We start from the raw sequence: 25,481 nt of genomic DNA, 5'->3' as shown, positions 1-25,481 counted from the left end.
TCTGAAACATTTGAGTGTTCAGACCATTTCAAGCTGTAAAGATAAATCAGAGTCAGCGTATTTAAAACCTTTTCCTTTACAATAAAAATTAACCCACAGATAGGTTCATGTTAGCTCAACTGACATCAAGGGCTGAGATATATGTAGAGACAGGATTAAAGTTGTTTATTAAAGCTGAGCTTGTGAGCTTGCAGGCTGCTTGACTTAACCCATGGCTGTTAGTCAATGCTAAGCCCTTGAATGTTCAAATTCATGAAATGGAGTAGTTACCCTGGGGCAGAGGTGGTGGTGAGAAAACAGAAATGTCCAACTGAAAATAAATAAGCCACTCAGGAGTTCCTGCCTCTGCCCCAGTATTGACAATGGAATAGCTTGCTTCTTCTCAATAAACAGTGTTATAGAATGCATTTCATCCTCAAGGAGGAAATAGTTATAAGCGCTAGGATACTAGTTTTAAGATCTAAAGATAGCATAGTTTGTGATGAAACTTTAGAAAAATCTAAATACTTGCAGCAAGCCCTTTACATTTTATATGTAGACTAATCATTAATTTATAGCTTTTTTTCCATACACTTGGAGCATATAACAAACCTAAGAAAGCTTAAAAGTAATCCAAAGAAAGCAGAATTTAGCTAGGAGAATTTCCCTGGTGAGTCACCCCAAAAAAGAAAAGAAAAAATTACGGAAGTAAAAAGCTACCATAAACGGAAAGCATTGCTTACACATACATTAGGCTTTAATATTATTAATTGATCAGCATTTATTAGTGATTAATAACTTTTTAATCTGGAAAATTCACCCACCTCCAAGTCTGTCTTTCAGTTAAAAAATTAATAGATGCAATAATGGTCCTGCTCATTTTTGTAAAAGGCAAAAAGCAAAAAGTATGCAGGAGAATGAACTGGTGGCTTCAGTGAGAAATTTACCAGTAAAGTCAGAGACAACAAAAAGTCAATGAAGAGCACTATCATGTGCTTCAAAAATGGAGTTTTTCTCATCAGAGATTTCTTGGTGATCTTGAGACAACTATGAATCATTACATCAATAAAGTCTGCCTTATTGCTGAAGCATGCCTGGGTGGCTGTTTCCAGAAGATTTCCTTCTCATTATATAAGATAATGTCACATCAGCTAGTTCCTGAGCTTCACATCTCATTCCATGACAAGCATCCATGTTCCTGTAGTCTATTATATCATAAGACCTAGTTAGACTGGGTCAGCCTTGGCTATTTGCCCACAGACTTTAGAGTCCTTCTCCTGACTATGCCATCATCTTTCCTGGCACCTGGCGTTCCCTTTCCACTTAAGGCTCTTAGCAACCATGCCTTTTCTACTCACCCTCATGAGTCTTGCCAGTTTTTTGGCACCAGATTCTTCCTGCTCTTCCTAATGTCCCAATCAGCTAATTTGATAAACTCATCTAAGGTAGAATGCTAATGGGGGAGTGCTTCCTTCTAAGCTGAATATGGTTTATAACAGGGTCTTCTTGGAATGCTGTGTGGGTGACAATTTCAAGTCTGTGTGGGGGTGAGGCAAAGAGTATACATTGCCCCTCACTTTATATTCCACAATTTGTATTTGGACTTGTTTCTATTAATGTGACTTAGCAGGTATGGGCACAGTTTGGCAAATGCAACAGATTTGGGTTCTTTTTAACATGAAAAAATTTTATAAAGCAAAAAGGAACACATGTAGTTAGTAATACACAGTGAGACACCACCAGTTTCACAATAACTACCTTATAGAGTCATTATTAGAAATATACTACATTTAGTCATGATTTGTTATTCATTCATTAAGCTTTTAAAATGTATCATTGAGTATATCTGTCAACCAGTCATTCACTAAGTGTTGGGTACTATAGGGGAGATGAGAACTATCAAAGGAATAAGACTACGTTGACAAGAAAAGATACCCACATGTGGAACAAACTGGAAAACAGCAAAGTGATAAATAATGTTGTGACAGATAATAAAGGAAATACACATATCAAACTTTTTGAGTCCCAGGATCTTTGAAAATAGAAAAAACAGTAATAGCTTTTTGCATTTCTGCGGCTTTTTTTATTTTTTACAAGTTACACTTAGTTTGTATACCATATAATCCTGTTATCTTATCTCTTCCTGCCTAACAGGGATTCTTGTAGCATTTCTAGTGCCTTCTTTTGAACTATGAATATCATCTGGCCCCCTAGATAAAGACAAGGCTAGGCAAGTCAGATTAGCTTGTGAAACAGGACCTCTAGGATGACTACAGTAAACAATAATTTCTTGTACACTTAAAAATAACTAAAAGAGTATAATTAGAGTGTTTGTAACACAAAGGAATGATAAATGCTTGAGGTGATAGGTACTCCATTTACCCTGATGTGATTGTTACATATAGTATGCCTGTATCAAAATATCTCAGGTACCCCATAAATATAGATGCCTACTATGTACACATAAAAATTAAAAAATTAAACAAAACAGGACCTCTAATTTAAAAAAATAACAAAATATAATGGACCATAGTAAACACATTTTAGGTAGACATTAAAGCACTCACTTTTTCTAATTTATCCCTTTCTTCTTCAACTCCTTGCTGTGTTCCATAACTGTCAGCGGGCCAGGAAGACAGAAGCACAGCCAGTATTTGGTAGTACAGGTGGGGCCTGTGGTAGGACAGACAGCCTTACAGCCAAGCAGTATTGATGCGGAAGAGGAAGGAGGAAGGAAAGGGACTGAATGCAAAGGCCATGCCTGTGTAAGGAAACAAAGAAGATTGTCCATATGTGTCATGTCATTGGTGACATGGTTTTTAGGGAAAAAAGAAAGAGTTGGAGGAAACACATTTGGAACAGACTCTAGCAATGAGATTTAATTTGGCTAATTCGTGACTGTTAAAGTCATGTGGCTTATTTTATCAGCTTACCAATAAAGTTATTACTTAAAGAGATTTGTTGGTTTAAAAGCAACTCCTCTATGGGAATTAGTAAGAGGCTAAAAATAAATCAGAAGAAACAATGGTAAATTTTGATGTGGCGTAAGTAATTTTGATGTTTCTGAAAGAATGCCTCTTTGTGTAATGACAGGAAGAATCTGTTTACCTCTAACATCTTTTTTTTTCTCTTTTAAACATACAGGGTTCTTTTCCTATGACTCCATCACTTCCAGCTAATCCTCCCATGGCTTTCAATCCTTACATACCACATCCTGGGATGAGCCTCGTTCCTGCAGAACTTGTACCAAATACACCTGTTCTGATTCCTGGAAACCCACCTCTTGCAATGCCAGGAGCTGTTGGCCCAAAACTGATGCGTTCAGATAAACTGGAGGTATTTGTGAAAATATATATAAATACCTGTAGAATAGATATTAACCTTACACATAAAGCAGTATTCTCAGAGCCCAATGTGTTGTGTTTTAAATAAGAGAACCAAATTTCTTAGCTTATAGGGTATAACCTCAGAAAAATGTTAAACATTTACTACTGCAATCATACCTTGTTATAAAGTGCATTGATTCAGCTGTATGGTGGGTCAAACAATATGTTAAGTGTACCTAGCCATAGACTGTGCGATGGTGCAGGAAGCCTCTGTGGGAATGTTCCTTTTACCTAGGCTCCAGCTTTCAGAAACAGATTATTGTATTTGTTAATGAGTCTCTACTTGCTAGAATAATCAAAGTGGGAAAAAAGTAGACAATATAACTCTCTATGATTGCAGAATGTAAAGCTATATGAATAAAGAAAGTAAATTAGTCTCATAGTGCCTCAACTTTTTTCTCTGTTTTGAGAGTGATGTGCTAGGCAATAAATACCCCCGATGCCTAAGAAAAGAAAATGTGAAAGAAATTTCAAACAACTTTTTGATTTATTGAAGTCCTTCATTCTTCTCTTGTTATTATTTGTACATTGAAATAGCTAGTCTTTTCCTTATCAAGTCAGCTCCATTTGCAGCCCCTTAAATGCCTAGTAATGTATTGTAATAGAATCTGATTGTACATATAACTCAGTTATGGTTCACAAGTTGACTTTGGAAAACCAGTGCATTACGGTGCGATAAAGACTCATCTTGGACTTAAATAAACACTAATTATGCTTAGGGCTGTGTATTAATTAGAGAATTAAAACTGGTTTTCAGTAATACTTTTTGTAAGCATTTTTATTTTAATGTAAGGACAACCTCCCTTTGTGGAGAATAGAATTTTTTTCTGGGAATAGAAATTCTGTCTGTTTATATCTCATAGTGAATATGGCTTTACATTATTCTTTATCTTTTTAGATTTGTTCATAAATAATATATTCAATGTATGTATAATTACTGTTACATTCGCTAGCAAAATAAATAAAAGCCTGTCAGCTTCCAGTCATCAGTGTGATGCGTGTGTATGTGCATGTGTGTGTTCTAAGGTTTGCCGAGAATTTCAGCGTGGAAATTGTACCCGTGGGGAGAATGATTGCCGCTATGCTCACCCTACTGATGCTTCCATGATTGAAGCGAGTGATAATACTGTGACAATCTGCATGGATTACATCAAAGGTCGATGCTCGCGGGAGAAATGCAAGTACTTTCATCCTCCTGCACACTTACAAGCCAAACTCAAGGCAGCTCATCACCAGATGAACCATTCAGCTGCCTCTGCCATGGTAAGAAAAGGCCTGTACTTCTGGCCTGTTTCAGAGTAAATGCTTTGTATATTCCTCAATTTGTCTAATATCCTGTAACCATAATCATGGATAGTCATGAGTAGACCTTAATATGAAGAGTCAAGGTTATAAGCTGGAAAAGAAAGAACCTATTTATTCTACTTATTTACTAAGATTTTCTAAAGATAATTATTTAAAAGCCTTACTAATGCTTTTAACCTACTGTGCTCTTTCTCCGATTTTCAGAGTAAGTGTAAACTATATAATTTAAACAGTAAGTTATTTTTTAGTGCTTTTATAGTTTCACTACCTCAATATCCTAGAGAGGCAGAAAGTTGCCTCTGCTCTGTGAGCCACTTTCATGGGCACTTTGCTACTAACATCCTTAATACTTTTCAAAAACAGAGCACTTAAAAGATAGGATATTAAGTAGGCTGTAATTTCCTAAAGGTTAAGGCCACTTTTCCTCTCTAGAGGCATAGTATCAAGGACAGCAGCCTGCTTAGTCTGGGGGAAAATTTCTACATGGTTGGGAGCAGAGGCCTGACTTTGGTATTTTGTTGTTGTCGTTGTTGTTGTTGTTGGGGGGGGGTTGTTTTTTGTTGTTGTTTGTTTTGAGACAGAGTCTCACTCTGTTGCCTAGGCTAGAATGCAGTGGCGTGATCTCGGTTCACTGTAACCTCTACCTCCCAGGTTCAAGCAATTCTCTAGCCTTAGCCTCCTGAGTAGCTGGGACTAGAGGCGTGCACCACTACTTCTGGCTAATTTTTGTATTTTTTATAGAGACTGGGTTTCATCATGTTGGCCAGGCTGGTCTTGAACTCCTGATCTCAGGTGATCCTCCTGCCTCAGCCTCCCAAAGTGCTGGGATTATAGGCATGAGCCACCATGCACAGCCCAGAGGCCTGACTTTTAAGTTGCTCTAGAAAGCCAGTTTTGGGGGAATAGTTAGTGCTGCTTAGTAACACTGAAAGATAGGAAGCAGGAAAAATATTTGTGTAACACTGTAGTGCGATCAGTGAGAACCAGGAATTCTTATGACTTAAGTTTGCCACAGCTGTCCATTGTTTTGATGTGCTGCTTGCTATGTCTTTCTTTTTCTACCTGGACCTTTCCTTGTGTAATAAGGCATAACAGCTCCAATAAAGGACAAAACCCGCAGGAAACCTCATGTTCCCTGGGTGTGGAAAAAGCACTGACTTGACCCTGAAGCCCAGGAGATGCACTGTAGCTAAATCTCCTCACAAACATTCATAGTTTGGACTCCCATGACAGAGACTTTGCCTATTCACACCACAGAGACACTTATTTTCAAACATCCCTATTAAGAAGGTTTTCCTCATACTGAGTTGAAATTTATCTTGCTGCAACTGGAACTTCACGAAAGAAGTCAGTCCCTATTCCAAGAAGGACTCTCATGTCTCCTCTCTAAGCCAAATACTGCAGATTTCTCCCACTTTTCCTAGTGGTTTGTGGTTTCAAGGACACAGTACCATTTTCAGACTGGCTCCACTTTTTTTGAGAGCTGAACTCATCACATCATGAAGGATCTGAGCACCAAAGTAGAACAAACTTACTTTCTCCCTTGATCTGAACAACATAATCTGTTAATTAATGTTAAAAAAGACTTTACCAAATTATTTTTGTCTTAAATGCTTTTGAATGGGAGAATTATAAGCTATGAAAATAGCTTCATATGCATCTGTCCATTTCTGATTATTTGAGTGTGTTTGATAGAATGCATAGGTTATAAGTCAGCCTCAAATTTCCATTTAGAGAGCTAAATATTATATCGTAGGCCTTCAATTGTTACTTGTGAATATCAATATAAAATTCCCTTTTAAGTAACTGATCACAGCAGGGTCTTAGCAGTGAGATCAGGTTGGCCCATAGGAATTTGATAGAGGTAAGATTAAATAAAGAAGGGCTTCATGAAGAACTTCAAGCTTTTTATATTTTTAAGGATTCATAGTGGACATGCTTTGCAAAAGAGACATTTTTACCTTGTTCGTGTATATAGCTCAGGTTAAGTTCACAGAAAGCAGCTTGTAATAAAAAAAAAAAAAAAAAAGAAGACATAAAGGGTTGATACTTAGTTCATCCACAGTCTCACACTTCTTCGGCAGGTTTATGAATTTAGTAGTACAATCACCACCCAATTGGAACTGGGCACTGACCCATCAGGATAAACCCCAGCCATAAACAAGCAGTACTACTTTACCAGCGTCTGCCTGTTGAATGCTCATCTAGGTTTCACCCCAATTTATAGTTTACTAGGGAACATAACTGTGGTTCTGATTATCATACCATGCTGCCAGCTTTCAAGAGAAAGGGACACTCCCCATTTATACCAAAGGGAAATATTTTTAACAACCAGATAAGTAAGTCTTCTGTCTTAGTTAAAATGTTCAGCAAAACCATTTTCTCCAATGGTGACAAAAGGCATTCGAAATGATAGATTTTGTTTCATGGTTTATGATTTTAGTCCTGACCTTTGCCATCTGGTCTGCTGGGATAAATTTGGAAATTTTGTATCTCTAAAGCTACTCAGTTTATTTTATCTCACTCTTCTAGCATGCTTTTCTTTATTTAGGTGAAATGAAAAGCAGCTCTGTCACAATGTGTGTACTGACAGCAGAGTTCCCAAAAGAAAATAGAGATACCTTGAGACCTTTGTTATCCACACGAACGGGGTCATGGCATTACCCTTTTGGACACATGGTAGGATAGTTACTCAACACAAGCATTCCTGTTTCCTTAAGAATTTGGAGGATACCTAATTGTTGTTGCTGGGACATGTTTTTTAAGTAACATGCAATTTGCTGAGAAAAAAAAATGTGAAGTAGTGTTAAACTTCTCCAAAGAATCTGATCCGGGGCAAGTTTGAGTATTGTAAGCACAGTGGGATTTTGAAAGAACTGTAGACATGAAAGGATGGTTTAAAAATGCTAATAGGTTTTAGAATTAAACCTTACAAGAACTTAACAAAGCAAATGGTACATACCGAAATGCACAGCAAGCCTCTATAAATAAGAACTGTATATATTTTGCTAGCTATCTACATAGTACCTGGTGAGGTAGGTGGTGGGGGAGGAAATATTCATTTGCTTTTTCCTTACCTGTTAGTTAGGAAATATATAGTTATTGGATTTGAACCTGAAGTCTTTGTATAAATTGGATTTTATTTTATGGGGTGACAGTGTCAGACTCTGATCTACCAACATCTGTTTTATCACCTATATGCCATTTATGTCCTAGATCTGTATCGGAGTTTTAACAGGCAGGAATCTCTTTCCTGCTATCTGTTGCTTCTGCTAATCTCATTTTTATAGATTCACAGATGAGTATCCCTGAGGTATTAATTATAAATGATTGTTTACTGTAGTAGCTTTCTGTCACATCCTGCCCAAATGAGGTCTAAATTAGTGAAGGTGAAAACCTTTTTTTTTTTTTTTTTTTTTTTTTTGCATTTTTTTCTGTTTTGGACTACTGCTCATGTAGTGGACTACCTTTTTTTTCTTTTCTTGAGACAGGCTCTTGCTCTGTCACTCAGGCTGGAGTGCAGTGGTGTGGTCTCAGCTACTGCAGTCTTGACCTCCTGGGCTCAAGCAATCCTCCCACCTCAGCCTCCCAAGTAGCTGGGACCACAGGCATGCACCACCATGCCTGGCTAATTTTTCTATTTTTTTAGAGATGGAGTTTTGCCATATTGCCCAGGCTGGTCTCAAACTCCTAAGCTCAAACAATCTGCTGGTCTCAGCCTCCCAAAGTGCTGGGATTACAGGCATGAGCCACTGCACACGGTCGTGAACCCCCTTATCTCTGTAGCTGGTTACCTTGCTGTGGGGCCACTGCTTATCCAGTGTCTTGCCCGATGGATACCCTTACGGAGGATTCCCAGGAAATACCTTATATAACTGGTGCTTGCTTGGTTTGAGTACATTTGTTACTTTCTCTAGTACTAGTACCATCTCTCCCCCCACAGGCCCTGCAGCCTGGTACACTGCAACTGATACCAAAGAGATCAGCACTGGAAAAGCCCAGTGGTGCCACCCCGGTCTTTAATCCCACTGTTTTCCACTGCCAACAGGCTCTGACTAACCTGCAGCTCCCACAGCCGGCATTTATCCCTGCAGGTGAGAACACAGCTCTGGGCACTGCGGCGAGTTTGGTGATGTTGTGAATGTATACAATGCAAAGCAGCTTTCAAAGAGCTTTTATAGGAGGACATGTATTTTGATTAAAAACAAAACAAGGAAGTTATGCTTATCTGCTAGTATCTAGAACTACTTGTTTTTCTATAAGTCATGAAAATTCATGGTTTGAAATCAAACTAGGAAAAGGTATCAACATTTTTCTTTTTAGCATTTCTTGGTTTTTGCTTATGATTAATTCACTTGGTTCAGTCTCAAACTAATTCCTTGACTCTCAGGTATCACTGTCACAAACAATAGAGTGTTGTTGGAAAAAAAAAAAAAAGGAGAAAACTCCCAGCTTCGATATTATGGAAATGCGTTGTCAATATATCTTTGATATGCCAAAGGTAGTTAAAATAAAACTACCCTTAAATGCATAATATAGTATAATATAGATTAAACAGATAGTTTTAGCCTGTAACTCTTGAATCAGTTAATATAAAATACATAGCAGTTTATCTTTTCTGACATTTTGCAGCATATTTTGTTATCTCCTACATTCAGCTATATTTAATAGCCTATTTTACACCAAGTTGAATAGAAAATATTAAGCCAGAAATTTGTTCAATTAGGTATCATATACTGGGGGGAAAATAATTTTCTTCCAGTGGTTTAGTAGTTAAAGAATGAGCATATAGTCTCTTAAGAATAAATTGAAAATTCTAACCATTGAGAGTACAGCATTTTTTTTCTTTTTTCTTTTTTTTTTTTTTTGACAGAATGCTAAATGCCCAAGATTGGAAACTATTTTTAAATGAAAATAACACATGTTTTAAAAAAATTTAGAAATCCTTGTTAATACCCAGACTTGAGAAAACTTATTGGTTAATTAGTAAATTAATCAGTTAATTAATTTTGAAAGGTACCGTAAAACACCAGTCTTTAATTACTAGCCACAGTAGTCCTTCATGCCATCATTTAAATTATACAATTTATATACATTTATATGATAGTTTCTGAGAGGAAATAAGGAATTCTTCAGCACTTTCTTACATCCCTTATGATAAGTAACCACTGATATCTAATAATTTAGATATTTTCTCCCAACTTAAGAAGAAAACACATAATGTCTACAGAGTAAAAGAGAAAACCAGTATGAGTTGACATGACTTTATTCCTAGCATTTTTTTTCTTCAAAAATTGTGGTAATTTACCTACGCGTTAGATCACTCTACCTTGGCTACTTCCAATTTGTATTATAGCTGTGGAATGAATTCAGTAGCCCTGGAAGTCTAGTCAAGGTAGTTGAATATAATAAAATTTATGCTGTTCATCTTAGGTTTTCTTAATACTACAGTTACTTTGTTTCCAAGTTTAAATTTTTTGCAAGATTTGGCCAACATGAAATCTAGTTTCATAAGCAAAAATTTCAGAAAAATTCCCTTCCAATTGATTAGTAGCAACATAAAAAGCCTGTCCAGCTAAGAGGTTTCCCTTAATGGAACCTGTTTGCCATATATTCATAGTCGAGTCCTATTGACTATGAGACAGTGGAGGAGACAGTGTTAACAGATTAATACTCTAAATAGAAATACAGACACCAGATACAAGATTCTGGAGCATATTTAGAAAATGATATGTGTAATAAATTAAAATTCTCCTCCTTATTATAAAAATTATTTAGGATGTATTTGTCCACAATAAATATGTAATTTGAGTTAATTCTTTTAAAGAAAAATTATAGCTCATTTTGTACCTAAGAATCCAAGAATTATTTTGATTACCTGGGTTTGTGACCTTAGAGCTAATCTGTAATTGTAAACATGAGAGATTGTTGGACTTGCATGTGCTGAGTAATTGATATTGCAAAGAAATAATCTTTCTGTTAAAATGTATTTCTATCAGTAAATCCTTAATAATCAAATATCTCTTTTATTTACTTTCCACGCTTTTCTGCATGGTGTACAGGGCCAATACTGTGCATGGCACCAGCTTCAAATATTGGTAGGTTTTCTACAAAAATTATCAACATTTTCTAATCTGAAAAAATGTGTTTTTCTGTTGTGACTATGAAAGATGAATGACTGAAAGATGTGACTGGAAATTTTCTGAGTGTGTTAAGGTTTAACATGGTGCTTTCTGTTTTATGTCTTTGTAGCATCAAAATAGTCCTACTTTCTCAAGTCCTAGTTGGTTGCCACTGTGGCCAAATGCTGGCCCTGTCATTTCTCTATTTCTACCCTAATAATAGCAACTGAAATATTAAAAAGTTTCTTTTTCAATATTTGAAACTAGCCAGACTGGGCAGTTTTGTTCTTTGCTTAACATGTATTATTTAAAAATTGTAAAATACTTAAAATGTATAACTTGTAAAGTACAATGAAACAATTCCCCCCTGAAAAAGTTATCTATACAACTTAAAGCATTCAATGTTCCCATGTTGCCAGAGGATGAGTTCAGCAAAGCCAGAGGATTCTGCAGTGTTGTGTAATAAATCCTGTAGTGTTCTAGCCTGAGGCACCATTGGCATAGAAGCTAGGCACAACAGAATCATTTCAAAATGACTCTTTGGGTGTTATGTGATTTTTAACAAGCAGTTGCACACAGATCCTTTCGTTAGCCACTAACACAATATGATAGCCATCTCTGACCCATTTTATACAGCCCTAATACTGAAGATCAAGAGGAAGGAGTGGGGAGTTCACAGCTCCTACAGTCCTCATGGGCACAAGGAACAGACCAGGAGAAAATAGCTCTGTTCTATGCAAGGAGAAATGATCCCACCCCGTCCCACTCTACCATCTCACATCAATCCAGGCTATCCCATCCCTTTTGAGAGTTGGCAACAAATTGACGTTTATCACCTTGGTGGACCAGAGTAGATGCAGAGCCCCAAAAGCACTACTAACAGGCTTCTTGAGAATAAGTTCAAAATGACAACCACATAGTATCAGCACTCACTAACATAGCGAGATCTAAACCCTGGCAATGGAGGTGAGGACCTTGTTAGGGAGGGTTTGACTGTCTTCTGTAGGAATTAATAAACATTTCCATTAATACCAACAGGAGCACAATATGTATACATTGTAATCATAATGTGTACAATCAGAACAGACTTCTGCAAGTTTGAGAAATGTGTCTTTGCCTTCATATTTTGTGACAGTTTTCTTGAAGATGCTCTCTTGTCCTTTCACCTTTAGAGCTTTGCTTAGGAATGCAAATTGCATTCTTTAGTGGGTCTGCTTCCTGTAAATTGCTGCACTCCCAAATGGAAAACAAGAGTGTTTTTAGAATTGGCATGTAAGACAACAGGGATGACTCTGGGTAATGGGTAACTAGAGATAAGTGGAAGGGATAACTATGGAGTTTTTGTTAATCACCATTTGGGGTACATTTTCGGTTTCTATGGTATTGCACATGTTAATTTTTCCCTGGCCATTCATTTTCTCTGTAGACTTTCAGAAAATCTGAATTCAATCGATGTAGACATGATAAATTATTACATATGTGTGCTTGCCATTCACACATTGCCATTCACACATGAATTCCCTGGTTTGGTTTCTGAAATGAGCTAGACATCAGAAAGCACCCAAAACACTTTCTAAAAGAGATAGGAACTAGAAAAGGCAAAGATAAAACATCCTGCAAGAGATTTCACAGCTGCTAACCATTGTAGCTATAATAGTTGCTATGAAGACAAGATTTACTATGAAGTACTCCATGTATTTGTTTGATAAATGGCCAAAGTTTCCCAGGAGTTTGCCAGAGGTGTACTTAAAAACCTGCATGCATAGTTCACTGTATTCTTCATATCTGCCCCCCTACCACACACCAACCAGTCTACCTACCATGTCTTTGCATGCAGATTGGGTAAGTATACATATAACTGTCCATTTGCACCTGCAGATCTAGTGACGGCATTCATGTCCATAAGTCAGTGAACCTAAATTCCAATTTATGATTCCTTAATTCCATTTTGAATGCGCAATCCAGTTACTTGTCTGCTTAACTAGCTTCAGAAAGATAGCTCTTGTAACATTGGATTTTTGTTTTCATATGCATTCATTATAGCCCCTTCTGAAAATTTAGCCTTTTGAGTAAACTGCAATGGGATTCTGCTCAAAACCTTACTAAATGTTGAGAATGGTTCCATTTTCCATATTGGTAACTATAATTGGCTTTCCCCTTTTCTCTTTTTAATTTTCCCCCTTCCATGCTGTGTTGCTTTGCACTGACTGTGATTGCATGAACACCCTGATGTATTCGTCATTATGATGTCACATGGCTTGCTGCTGTGATACCTACCACACCTCATTCCATCGTAAATGTCATGGTTGCATAAATCCTCTACCCTCCTGTATGTTGCTTCTATGGTTTTCAACTGAAAGTGCCCATGATGCACGGTGCTACACCTACCACTGTGTCTGCAGCAACAACACCTGCCACCAGCGTTCCCTTCGCTGCACCAACTACAGGCAATCAGGTTTGGCCATTTATTTCAGCTGTTCAGATAGAGATAACTACAATGTTTTGGTAATGCACAGTATATGCTTTTTGGATTGGTGAGATTCTTATGTGTTTCTTAAGCCATTGTTACATTTAGAATTTTTATTTTTGTGTATATTCTAGAGTGCTATATGTGCTTTGCTGTTCATCTCAAGATGAATCAGAGGAGTTTTGCTCATTTTTAATTGGTTACCAGATGTTGCTCTTGATATTCTATATTTAATTACTGGTAACACACCAATCCTCAAATGTATATACTTAATATTACTTAAATGCTTCCTCATTGGTCAAGAGAATTTATTTTACTGCCATTTTTGATTATTGTGTTTAAACTTTGGCTTAGTACAGTCATCACCTTTACCTTCAGATCCACTGGAGAGAAAACAAAATATCACATTTCTTTCCAAGACATGGATATCTTTATCATTTCCCAGTGATTATATCAGAAGTTCCTTCTCATATGGACATTAGATGTGCTTGTCGTTTTGATTTTTATTTGCTTTAGGTATTTCTAGGCAGAGTTCACAAGGCAAATTATAAGTTTGGGGGGAGTCTTGAAATTATAAGGAGATACATATGATAATTATTGTATAATATTAGGGCCATTTTGCTTTATTAAAGTGGAAACCATGCTTATAGACGAAAAGTTCCACATATATAACAACATAAACAGAATTCTCTCAAGAAACTATTTTAATCTAAAATCTTTTTTACTACTATAGATACCCCACTTATCAATAGATGAACTGAATAGCAGCATGTTTGTTTCACAGATGTAGAAGTTCCCAGTAGAACAGTAAGTTTCTTTAAGTATTAATATAAATAATATTTATAGGCTACATATTTTATTTACACATTACACTTGCTAAAAGGCTTTGGTAAGTATTTTCATTCATAGACATTGCTTGTGACATAGAGCTTGATTTACACATTATAAATTTTCCAAATTGAAATGTGAGTGCAAATATGCAGTATCTTTTATATGGCAATGACAGCTGGTACTGTATTTTCTCAATGAGCTAACACATTCTTAAATGTTTTCCTGTTATTAAAGGAATATATGATTTGTTAGACAGAGGCACAGATTACTTTTGAATTGTAATTCTTTAACTACTTTATAGCTTCATTATTTTTGGAGATCAAACAAGAATTTTCAGAATTTGACTGATAGGATTATGTTAAACACAGTAAGCACTATGCCTCTCATGTGACATTGTATTGAATTTTGAGTGACATAGTTTAGTAACTGAGTCATTATTTTCATTCCAATCATGTCTCTTTTTTAAAAGTTTTGTTGTTGTGGGATTTTTCTTTTTCTCCTTCACCTTCAATCTCCTCTTTGCCTGGTGTTCATCATGGCACACACTTCATTTGAGCAATCATTCACTTAAGAACATGTGACTTCTGAAGCCACTTAAGATTCCTAGGTATTTTAATTAATTCTAGGGACTAACTAAAATAGTGTACCAACTCTGAATTACATACCTTCGTCATTGAAAGTTTGAAGTTCTCACACCTGGTGTGTTTCATTTGGTGGAAGGAGGCAGCAGTTCTGTTCCCTAGTTAACTAGTTCCCCAGATCCCAGCTAGCCCTTCTTTCCTGCTGAGGACACACAGGCTTAGAACACTAAGTGTTCTGGACAGAGCAGATAGCCAACTGGACATTTAATAAATAGGTCCCCTCAATCATAAGGAAGGATTTTAAAAGGCACCTTTGAGCACATGGGATAACTGAAGGAGCTATAAATTGTAATTGTTTACAGGGGTGTCATTTGGGATAGTGGCAACTTGGGAATAGCACTAAACATGATAATGTGGGTTTTGCCAACACTTGTCCAACTTTCATGGGCTGCTTTACATCAAGGTAAACAAAAGTTGTCAAATTAACTTTCCAACAGAGCATGTTTGGGAAGAGTGATTCCTTCTTGCTTGATTTCGTTAGAAAATGTAGAGGTATTTGGCAGAACATAATCACTTCAATACATAATAGGTGCTGAAAATTTCTCTAAAATTCCAAAATGTAATTTTGTACAATACAATACCCAGATTTCACAGGTAGGCTATTTCTACATGGCTCTAAAACATTCAGAGAAAAAGTTGAAAGTGTATTTAATATTTGCATATTTCAAAATGTTCAGTATCAAACATGTTTTCTCAGTACATGCCAGTTGAAAGGTGGACACATGGGTGTACGCTCAACAAAAAGTATTGGCATTGAGTAGATAAATAATGCCTTAAACATTGGAGTGCATCTCTGTTAGGACAGTTCTCCACATTAGCACTCAAAGGGTATCATAGACTATCATAGATACATGGTTCTTTGATGATCATTCTCAAAAGCCCCATTTCAATATGAAATTCAGATTGGGGATATTTTGGCACTGTTAACAGACAGAACTGGAACAAGACCCACCACACTCTCCTGACTCTTCATTCAATAACCTTTCAATATTTCTCACCCTTTCTTTCTTTTTTTTTTTTCCATTTCAGCTGAAATTCTGAACAGCAGAGTTATGGAGTATCAGAATCTTTCCATGGAAACCTCCATATGGCCTTTCTATATATTTTCTCATATGTCTTATTCTACCAACACAACAATAAGCGTGTTGCAGTCAATGTATTAAGCAAAGCAAACCTGCCAGCCAGCAAATTCAGATAAAAAATAAAGCATTAAAAATCAATGGATATGTTAAAACAACACAATAGAAAACTAGTAACTACCATCCATCCTATTTGAATTATCAAGCAGAACATGACCATAAAATTTGGTAACTTGTTACATTACTCTTTGTGATTTTCTAATAACCATGCTAAGTGTATTTCCACAGTGAGCTGTTGGCTTACTATATACATTCTTGGTGGATAAATTGTTCATCTGTTTTTGAGTGTTACCTTACTATTTTGTTTACAAGATAGTCTATTGGTTTGATTCAGGATGTAACAAATATATTCAGTACTATTTCTTGTATTGTGTTGTGCTGTGTTAGGTTTTTACATACTGTAGTGTTTTGCCGTATATGTGTGGTGTTTGATTTCAACTAAAGTGTTATTAGTGGGGAACAGAACTATATGTGCTTAAAACCATGACAGGTTCATGCAAATATGCTGTCTTTCTTTAGAATATTTCTGTAGGTTTCTTGGGACTGACATTTAAAACGCCTCACTTTTGAATGTGCACAAAACCTGTTCATTAACATGCATGTGTATAATTTGTACCTGCAGATCTGATGTTGCATAATACAATCAAATTGCTAGATTTTTTAAAGAGGGAAATAATTACCTGCACAAAGCAGAGAACTTCATAAAACATTAACCCCTATTTCACTCTTCTTAAATACCTTGGAAAATAAGACTTTACCTTTAAATGAATTTCTCAGCATTTATAGTAAAAATTATGTAAAGTGCCCATTAGACTTTTTGTGTGTGTGGCTTGAGAATCCTATCTCCTAGGTTGAGTGTCTAAAACTCAGCCATTTGTCATCTTCAGCTGAGAAACTGGTACTTGGGAGCTTAAAAATATGCTAATTACAAGTTATAAATCAAACAGAGATGGGGGCGTGGAGATAGTTTTTACGTACTCGAGGAAAGTGTGTAAAACCATGGCAATGTCACCTTTTACACAAATGCCATTTTCCAAATGCAAATGGCTCATGCTCTTTAGACTACTCTTTGAATAACAAGTAAAAAGCAATCTAGCAAAAGTCAGTCAGGGTGAAAGAGAATTGGTTACAAATAAGGACTTTCCTCCCCAATGGACAGTCTTCTCTATTGATCACAGAGGGAGCCTGAGTACAGGCTTGGAGAAATGGCTAGGACAGGGAACAGGGAAGCACTTACAATTATTCCTTGATTTATTCAAAAGAACTGGGAAAGATGGTTGTAGTTGTCTTTAGCTTCGGTTCAACTGAATTTCGTTTTGTTAAACAGTTCAGTGAAGGAGAAAGCACCTGTGATATATGGCAAGTGTGCCCCTGCCCAAACTTTAACATCAGACCCTCTCACATCATAACCAAGCCTTTTTTTGCTTGTTTAGATTTGTTTGCCTTTATATATGTTTGAAAATGACAATAGAGAGGGTTTTAGCACCCTTTGAATGAGACAGAGTAGCTATACTCCACAGAGCTCAGCTGAATTCACATTACTAATCCTTATGAAAGAATTTTACAACCAAATAATTCCTGTGGTGTGTGACATATCTCATCCACTCTACTCAGTTATTAATGTTATTATACAGTGGTGGAAACATGAGATTTTACATCAAGTAATAGATTTAATATTTTCTAGTAAATAGGTGTTCTTCCACCAGAAAGTATAAAACCATCATATATATACATATATATGTGTATATATATATAATTGTTTTTCTCCTTCATGAATATGACAAGTAAAAAGCAAATCTGATTGAGGATAACTTAAGCTGGCTAGAAGTGTTCGAATCACAGAACAATGGAGTTAGCAAAATCCTTTTCATAGTTGATGGAACTGAATCCAGGGGCATTTGACTTGCCAAAGGCTACCTTAGCCATTGTGGGAACTAGAAATATCTCCTGCTTCCCATTGTTCCTCCTTTTCACATTGTTTGTGCTTCAGAACATTTGATGCTCTCTCCCAAAGCAGACCCATTTGGCTCAGAATGCGAGAGAGCAAAATTAGCTTTCTGGGAATTGATACTCTGTTGATCTTAATTATCCATCCAAATCCTGATCAACAGTGCTTTCTAAACAGTCTTGCTTGTATTGAGCCATTGTCAGCTGTTGACAGTGTTGCGTGGAATTAGAGATCAAGAGTTGTCCTGACTCTTACCTACGGACTCTTTGAACCAGTTAATTTCTGTTTCTTAAATCTTAACATTGCTATAGAAGAAAGTACTGTATGCCTTTTTGAAATTCCTCCTGTATGGAACTGAGTTTTGTATGATCTGTGCCAGTGCCTCTCCAGAAGGGCGGATCTGACTACCTGAATCCAGGAGGGATGCACCTGAGCTAGTCTGGATATATTTCTTAAAGGAGACAAGAACTTTTTTGTGCAAAATGAACTTTTGTATAGTTTGACATCTGCATGCAGTGAACTATCTTACTTAACTTTTTCAACTTTGGGCAAAGATGTACATAAACCATAGATAATAGACCTAGAGTACAGCTGTTTTCATGTTGCGTTAAGCACTGGAAGACATTAACAATGACTTACTTTAAAGTAAAAGGTTCAGTGAGGAATATTTAGGGCCATTGTATTTTTGGTGCCACAATTTTCTACATCGTTGGCATTTTAAAAGTTGTTTCGTAAATGAATTTAAAGAAAGAAAGCTCAGAGCCCTAAAGTTTTGATCAAATTCAATAGAGTTTTGAGAAAAAAATACAATTTTAAGATAGCACTCTTTGAACTAGATGTGCAATGACTTATTCAAATTATCTTTATTCAAGAAAAGAAAAGAAAGATAAGTCATTAGACTATAAATTTCCATTTAAAAAGACAAGTCACAAAACTAATCAGTGACTCTAAACAAAAATTTACTGGATGAATTGTATATATAAAATTCTAATCACTTATGATTCTTAGTTAACATTTTATAAGCTTTCTATTTTACAGGGGCCTCTATTTATCCAAATTTATTGTTTTCCATTTTTCTCAGCCTCTTGCAAAAAATATGCAAGAGTGCTGAAACTTGGATAAAACGGGTCATGTATACAGAGAAAATAATCTAAAAGTTACCTTTAAGAGGGATTTAGTAGTGTCAACTTTTAAAAAAGTACTACGTGACCATAACATACGTATATTTTAAAGAGGGATTAAGATTAAATTAAAATAAATAGATTCATAAAATTGCTATTTAAATACAGTATTTACTTTTGTAATTGGAGCATGATTCCACAACCGGCAGTGGCATTTCATTTCACTTATCTAGATCAGAGGCTTTAATTTGTAGTTAATCATGATGTGGAAAGTCATCTTCTCTCTACCCCATCAATTTTCTTCATACATTTTTGAACATGCTGAAGCACTTTGATCTTGCCATAAGTGTTGTCCTATACCGCTAGGCGGTGTTCACTAATGGGAGGGCCTCAGCTCACCTGCTCTCCAATTTGGGAAAAAGCAAGTACCTCCTCCCTACCATCAGCAGAAACCGAATGAAATTAATCTTTGCAACTTGAATCTGTTTTAAGTAGCATTACCAATAAGCATAGTGATGTCTGAATAAGGAATGACATTTACATTACATTTTATTAAATAGGAGAGAACGTTAATGTGCTACTTGAAATGTTATTTGGTTCTTTGTCCCCCTCTTTGAAGAGTATAGATAAGGATGCTCTTAGGTAAAATGCAGCCACGAGTTTTCTGAGTTCCTTTAGTCTGTAGGGTAGGCTATGAGGTACAGAATGATTGGAAACTGAAATCCTCATTATTTTTCTCTAAAATACATTTCACACACATTGAAACAGAAATAGGCAAAATTTATGAGGGAAATCTGATTTCCCATTTCTGATGGATAGATATACTAAGATAGTAGCCTCATTTAACCAGTGCGTGTAGAAGGCACTAGAATAAATAGCATGTCCAAGTGTATAACAACTTCTTCTGTAAATTTAGTTGCTAGCCTAATCAAACTGTAAATATGACTCACTAATTGGTACCATATTTTCATTTTTCTTATTGTTCATCTTTAAGGCTTTATTTTATTGCTTTTCTGTAGCTCTAAGTAACTAATGAATTTAATTTCGAAGGAAAGTTAAAGAAAGTTTAAGCTTTTACTGCATGGATTCTGCCCGCCTAGCTAGGTTCTAAACTGACACTGAAGTTTGACAAGATACAGATTATAGTCCAAAACTATCCTTTACAGTTCACAATTTAAGAACAAATTTAACTTTATATACAAATAATAATTGTTATCTAATTATATTTAGTTGTTGCTTTGGCAACAAAATTACAACATGGCTACCTTTAGACATTTGTGTATGTGAACATTTTACTTGTAAACTATAGGTGATTTGTGACAGTATGAGCATGTAGAAAATACAGCTCAAAACTATGAAAACAGACATGGTTGAGTTATTTTTTAAACCCAAAGGCCCATATATAAAAGCTGAATTTGTGTCCTTGTGTGACTTTTGTGAAAAAGTTTGTAACACATGGATTCTAGAATCAGGCTTTATAGTTTATAGAATTTGTTGTGTGGATAGGGTTATTCCACAGTATTTAGACTTAAAAACACAATCATTGAATTTTTAATACACTACCTAACTTTTTTATAACTTTATTCAAAGTTACCCTATTCAAGTGGCATAGCTGTAGCTGCAAAAATTCTGTTTTCTGTAATTACATAAGCAAATATAGCTATATGAGGATTAAAGCATGACTAAAGCCTCTTTGGAAATTAATTCATATTTTTAAAACTATACGTAAAGATACTGTGGAATGACCCCTTAACAGTGTTTAAGAAACATATGCTGCAGTTAATTGACTGTCTCAGTTAGGGTGCGGATGTGTGAGACACACCTTTTTTGCACTTAATGTACATAGTCCATGAAAGCAATCCTTGGAGCTTTTTTTAAATGTGAGAAGTCTGTGATAATAGTGGAAAAGTTAGTAAGAGAGAGTTATTTCTAAGGCTTTGAAAAGGAGGGTGTTTTTGCTCTAAGACTTAACTAAAGCATAATGTTGCTTTGCTGTTATGGAGGCTTTCTGGTTTGCTACAGGTCACCAAAAGAGAAGGCTAGTAACAGGTAACAGGTCAACCTCAGCTAACAGCATTGAACAAGAGTAGAATAACTTCATCTTTTAACAAGATCATTAGCAAAGATTGTTTGCTTTTTAAATTAATCCCCACTATAAACACACACACACACACACACACACACACACACACACACCAGGCAGTTTCTAGAACAAGTTTTCCCTTTTCAGTGGTTGCAAGCAGTGAAATACCTCATATATTACAGGATAGATATTACCTTTATGATAGAATCAGATTTCGTCTTTCACAGAAAGTGATCAGCTGATATATGTGTCAGTTAAAATGTTTATCAATTAATAGTTATTTAATGGACAAATTGTTAATGTTGACCACTGTTCCTCCTTTAAGATCCAGTAACCAAAACGAAATCGGTAACCATTGAAAGATGATATTTAACAGTTAAGGATGGCCAACATAGGGCAGTTCATTCCCTTCAACAAAGGAAAAAAAAATGCTGCTGGCACAACTTTATAACTGACTTTATTTACATTATACCTGTTCAGTGGAAGCTGTTTTCTGACCTACCTTTACCAGATTACAAAGTACTTAACTGTGCCACTTCAGCCTCCCACTGTTTTGTTTTAACTAAACAGAAGAGAACCAGCCAAAATCTTACATAACACAGGAGCTGGAAGAGAATGTTTCAATCTGACCATCTCTGCCAATTTTAGCTCCCACACCACCTACAGATAGCCAGTTAACTTTCTTTTTGCCCCAGGCAATGAGGCCTAGAAGAGGTCAAGGTTAGAAAGGTTAAGCATTTGATCACCACAGGTACTTTGAGTACCTAGAGAAGGAGCCCATCCTGGGGTTGGTGGAGTTGGTATTGCTACTCGTTTTGATAGTTGTCACTTACAGAGAAAGAAAAATAAGCCAAAGCCAGAAAGCAATCCAAGCCTTACAGTTGTCCAATACCTCAGGGCCAGTTGGCTAGAATTTTCTTTTCCCTCAGCCTATAATCACTTAGAGTTAGCCATACAACAAACAGCCTGACAATCTGATCAGCATTTCCATTGATATAAAATGTAAGCATTCCTTCATTCTGTGGTTAGGAATTCCAACTTCAGCCCTATCTTCAACATAATTTCCCAATTTAACCTATGTACTGATATGGACATTTCTTTTTGAATCTGCCAGATTCAAGAATGTATTTTTCTAAGGTCAATAGAGATATGACATTTTAAGTCGGGAAAAATCACCTATAAATTAGTAGGAATAACCGTAGAAGCATCACAAAAGATACCCCATGTATAGATGGCATGGTGTGCATGCTGACAGCCACAGGGTCGTACTCTGGAGTTTCAACATAGAGGCTGTATTTCAATAAGTAAGACAAATTAGGGAATTAAGTATAACAAATGGATGTAACTGAGGCCAAGAAAAAAAAAAGCCCTCTATTACTAACCTCAAGAAAGTATTTAGTTTGACTAATTTGTGCAGTTTCCAGCCCTTCTACTTGTTCTTGCCTATAAGAGAATCACTAATACTCAAAAGCTGTATTACTGAAGAGAAATTTTATCTTTAAATAGAATCCATCCACAATTATGGTATATGTAAAAAAAAAAAAAAAGTATCACTATGAAATAAGTCGCAGCTCTTTGAAGATATTGCAAAATCCTTGCTAGGCATCTACATCATATTAGTTTTTAAAAAAATACCTCTGTAACAAGACCTAAAAGTAACCCAACTATTAAGCAGTGCTTTTTTTCGCTGAAAACACACAACCTAAAGATTTATCTGTCATAAAACTGCATGGTTCCAGAGCTTTATTTCTGTGTAGAGATGCTATTTGTTAGTGATGGAAACAAATTATTTTGTTGCTATGTCTTTTGTGTCTAGCAGTTGAGAGAATGATATGACCATCATATCACTGGATCATGGGAATGAATGCCCTTTTCAAAATAAGTTTCTTTTTATTATTGTTGCTGCTTTAACAGAAAATGAGCCGTTTGTCCCCATGCTCCCAAATTACAATCATTTAAATTAAAAAACTTCTGAAGGATTTTCTTAAATATATTCTTTTTTAAAGGGCTAAATTTGTGCATTCATATGACAAGAATTTGGAATAATGTGAAAAATGGAGGCACATAATTTGGGTGGAAAATGGCAATTAAAATACATATAAGAAAATTATTAGCCCTGTGTAACATATTTAAATAATGACCAGAATATTTCATGAGTACCAACTTTTCCCATAGTATTTTTACTCCAAAATGCAATAGCTCATTCCCTCAACTGCAGACACTTTGATTTTTTTTCAAGTTATAGTGCTGTAGTGCTTGTTTATATTTAAAAGTGCACATTATGCAGCTCATTTTAGTATGCTACTTCCATGTTTATTTTTTGTTCTTTTAATAAAATGCGTAAACTTCTTGGTTATGTCTTTTTTTATGAATCCATATTCACACATTAGGAGTTCACTTGAAGGCTATTTATGTTCTAGTATATTAATGCTAATATTTAGTAATTCTAAAATGAAATTTCTGAGTTGGCTCAATGTTATATTTCATACATAAAGTAAATTTATTTCCAAATATACCATCAGTATTTTGAATTATGTAGATAATATATCCATTGTGTTAGGCCTATTACTCCTATAAGATTGAAGTTACTAACACAAGAAAGACACTTCTATTTTAATAAAAGAAAACTTAAAATTTTGAGAGAATGCTTACTAGTTTCTCTTGTGCCTCAGAAATCCTAAGGCATATATATTCTGAGATACATTATTAGAAATTTCTCTTTCCCAGTTATTCATGTCTATCCTGCATCCCCAGTGTAACATATGAAACCAGTGTTGTTTATTTCATACTTTCCAGATGGGTATCAATCATTTAATAACAATGAGATGCATGCATTTTTCCATTAAAATGTTTTCTCTCACTTAAAATTGGTTATCTTCAACAAATGGCACAGTAATAAAAGGATGATCATTTTTGTTCTTTAAGAAAGTAAATGTAATTTGGTAATATTTTGTTCTGCCTTATTTCAAAATGCTTCAAAAATGCAAATCTGGAACTTCTCTGCATTGACCACTGTTCTGGAGTCGGGCTGATAGAAAACTGGGGTGAACAGAGTTTAGATCAGAGGCTGTGGCAGAGCAAAGTATTACTGATGTGTCTCTTAACAGTGAAGAGGGTCAGGGAGGAGGTTGGGTTTTACTATTTCTAAGGTGGTTCCCACGATGGCATTTCTTGATAAGCCAACTTTGAGCTGATTAATGTTTTGTAGGTGTTTCTGTGAGTCTGATAACACCAGCACTAAAACCAGTTCAGTATATAGACATTTACAAGAGGTCTTAGGCCTCTTCAGAATTCAGTTAAAGTCTTTCTCTTTGGGGCTGCTGAATGTTAGGTAAGAATTCAGGGCAAGCATTCCCGACCATCATCAAAGTGGAGACTTGGAGTTTCTATTGGCTGGAAGAAAGTTGACCCACAGGCAAAACCAGATGTAAACCAAGTTTGTCTTGGGTACTTTTCAAATTCTTTTCACAGCATCCTTTCCTCATCCCTGATGGTGGCCTCTGGTCCAGGAAAATCCTCAAGATAGCAACTTATCAGGCCTGCTTCCTCTGATAGATCTGGACTTTTCCCCTTAAGTACTTTCCTGTTGGGCTTCTCAGACTATGGAGAGCTGCTCATAGTTGAGATCTAAGAGACAAATTACCCTATGGTGTTCAAGAATGGCCATACTTAATGTGCTGCCTGTCCTGAAAGTGTTCACATTTAAAAAGGCATGACTTTCCAATGGACAAATATCAGACACCTACGTGCATAGATAAGGGAAATATGTTTTACTTAAGCAAACTTCTAGGCATTGAATCTTAGTGTTTAGGCACAGAGATGGAATTCCTATAAGCAATGCAGTCATTCACCACCTCAGGAAGGCCAAAAAATGAAGACTCTTGTAACTTTGTTATTATCAGGAAAGTTATGATATGATAATGAACCTAAAATACTGACTAGATAGTGAACATCCTAAAATTCCACTGACCGGAATCCACTCCCATGGTCATCATCTGTAGAGGGCATGATACAGTGACAGGCCTGAGGTATGATTATAATTCTGGAGTAATTTAAAGCCTGTATTTGTTAAACTTTAACAGATGGACACACACTCTCTGATTTTCTACTTGGCTCTTTCCTGTACTGGAAATGCACATTTAACTAAACCTTCCTGGCTTTTCTGTTCAGTGCCTGACTTACACTACTCCCTTAGGCAGGAGGACAGTGGGTGTCTGTGGAGTAAAAACCAAGAGCTCCAAACAGAGATTTTGGATACAAAGGGCAGCCACCAGAAAATAGGGTGAGCTTTGTGAGAGGGACAGACTATCTGATTCCCATCTGTACAAACATGTCCAAAGCAAAAGCACAGCATTCTAAAGGGCATGCAGAAATTAGTATACAATGGCAGTATTGGTCAGTGTAGCCCAGCATTTTTCTGTTGTGCATGGAAAGAACACAGTGAAAAGGCAGGCAGGGC

The 25,481-nt window shown here is 36.0% G+C and overlaps 1 protein-coding gene across 6 annotated transcripts in view; it reads left to right on the top strand.

Annotated features, from left to right (window-relative positions):
- MBNL3 (muscleblind like splicing regulator 3) overlaps positions 1-23,374 on the top strand; it is a 119,784-nt gene extending 96,410 nt beyond the window's left edge. For 4 of the 6 annotated variants that reach the window (XM_033201876.1, XM_033201871.1, XM_033201875.1 and 1 more), the window contains 7 exons: positions 3,124-3,315; positions 4,392-4,628; positions 8,614-8,764; positions 10,733-10,768; positions 13,153-13,247; positions 13,993-14,066; positions 15,761-23,374. In XM_033201876.1, coding sequence (XP_033057767.1) covers positions 3,124-3,315; positions 4,392-4,628; positions 8,614-8,764; positions 10,733-10,768; positions 13,153-13,247; positions 13,993-14,049 — 768 coding nt within the window. In that variant the 3' untranslated portion in view covers positions 14,050-14,066; positions 15,761-23,374. The remainder of the gene's footprint in view (positions 1-3,123; positions 3,316-4,391; positions 4,629-8,613; positions 8,765-10,732; positions 10,769-13,152; positions 13,248-13,992; positions 14,067-15,760) is intronic. The other 2 variants (XM_033201873.1, XM_033201872.1) reach the window with 2 other exon arrangements.
- Positions 23,375-25,481: the final 2,107 nt, after the last annotated feature.

This window comes from Trachypithecus francoisi, unplaced genomic scaffold, assembly GCF_009764315.1.
Source record: "Trachypithecus francoisi isolate TF-2019V2 unplaced genomic scaffold, Tfra_2.0 Lachesis_group6, whole genome shotgun sequence".
In the NCBI taxonomy this organism is placed as follows: domain Eukaryota; kingdom Metazoa; phylum Chordata; class Mammalia; order Primates; family Cercopithecidae; genus Trachypithecus; species Trachypithecus francoisi.
Note: the sequence above shows the minus strand (reverse complement) of the source record. Positions and strands in the feature narration are given on the sequence as shown.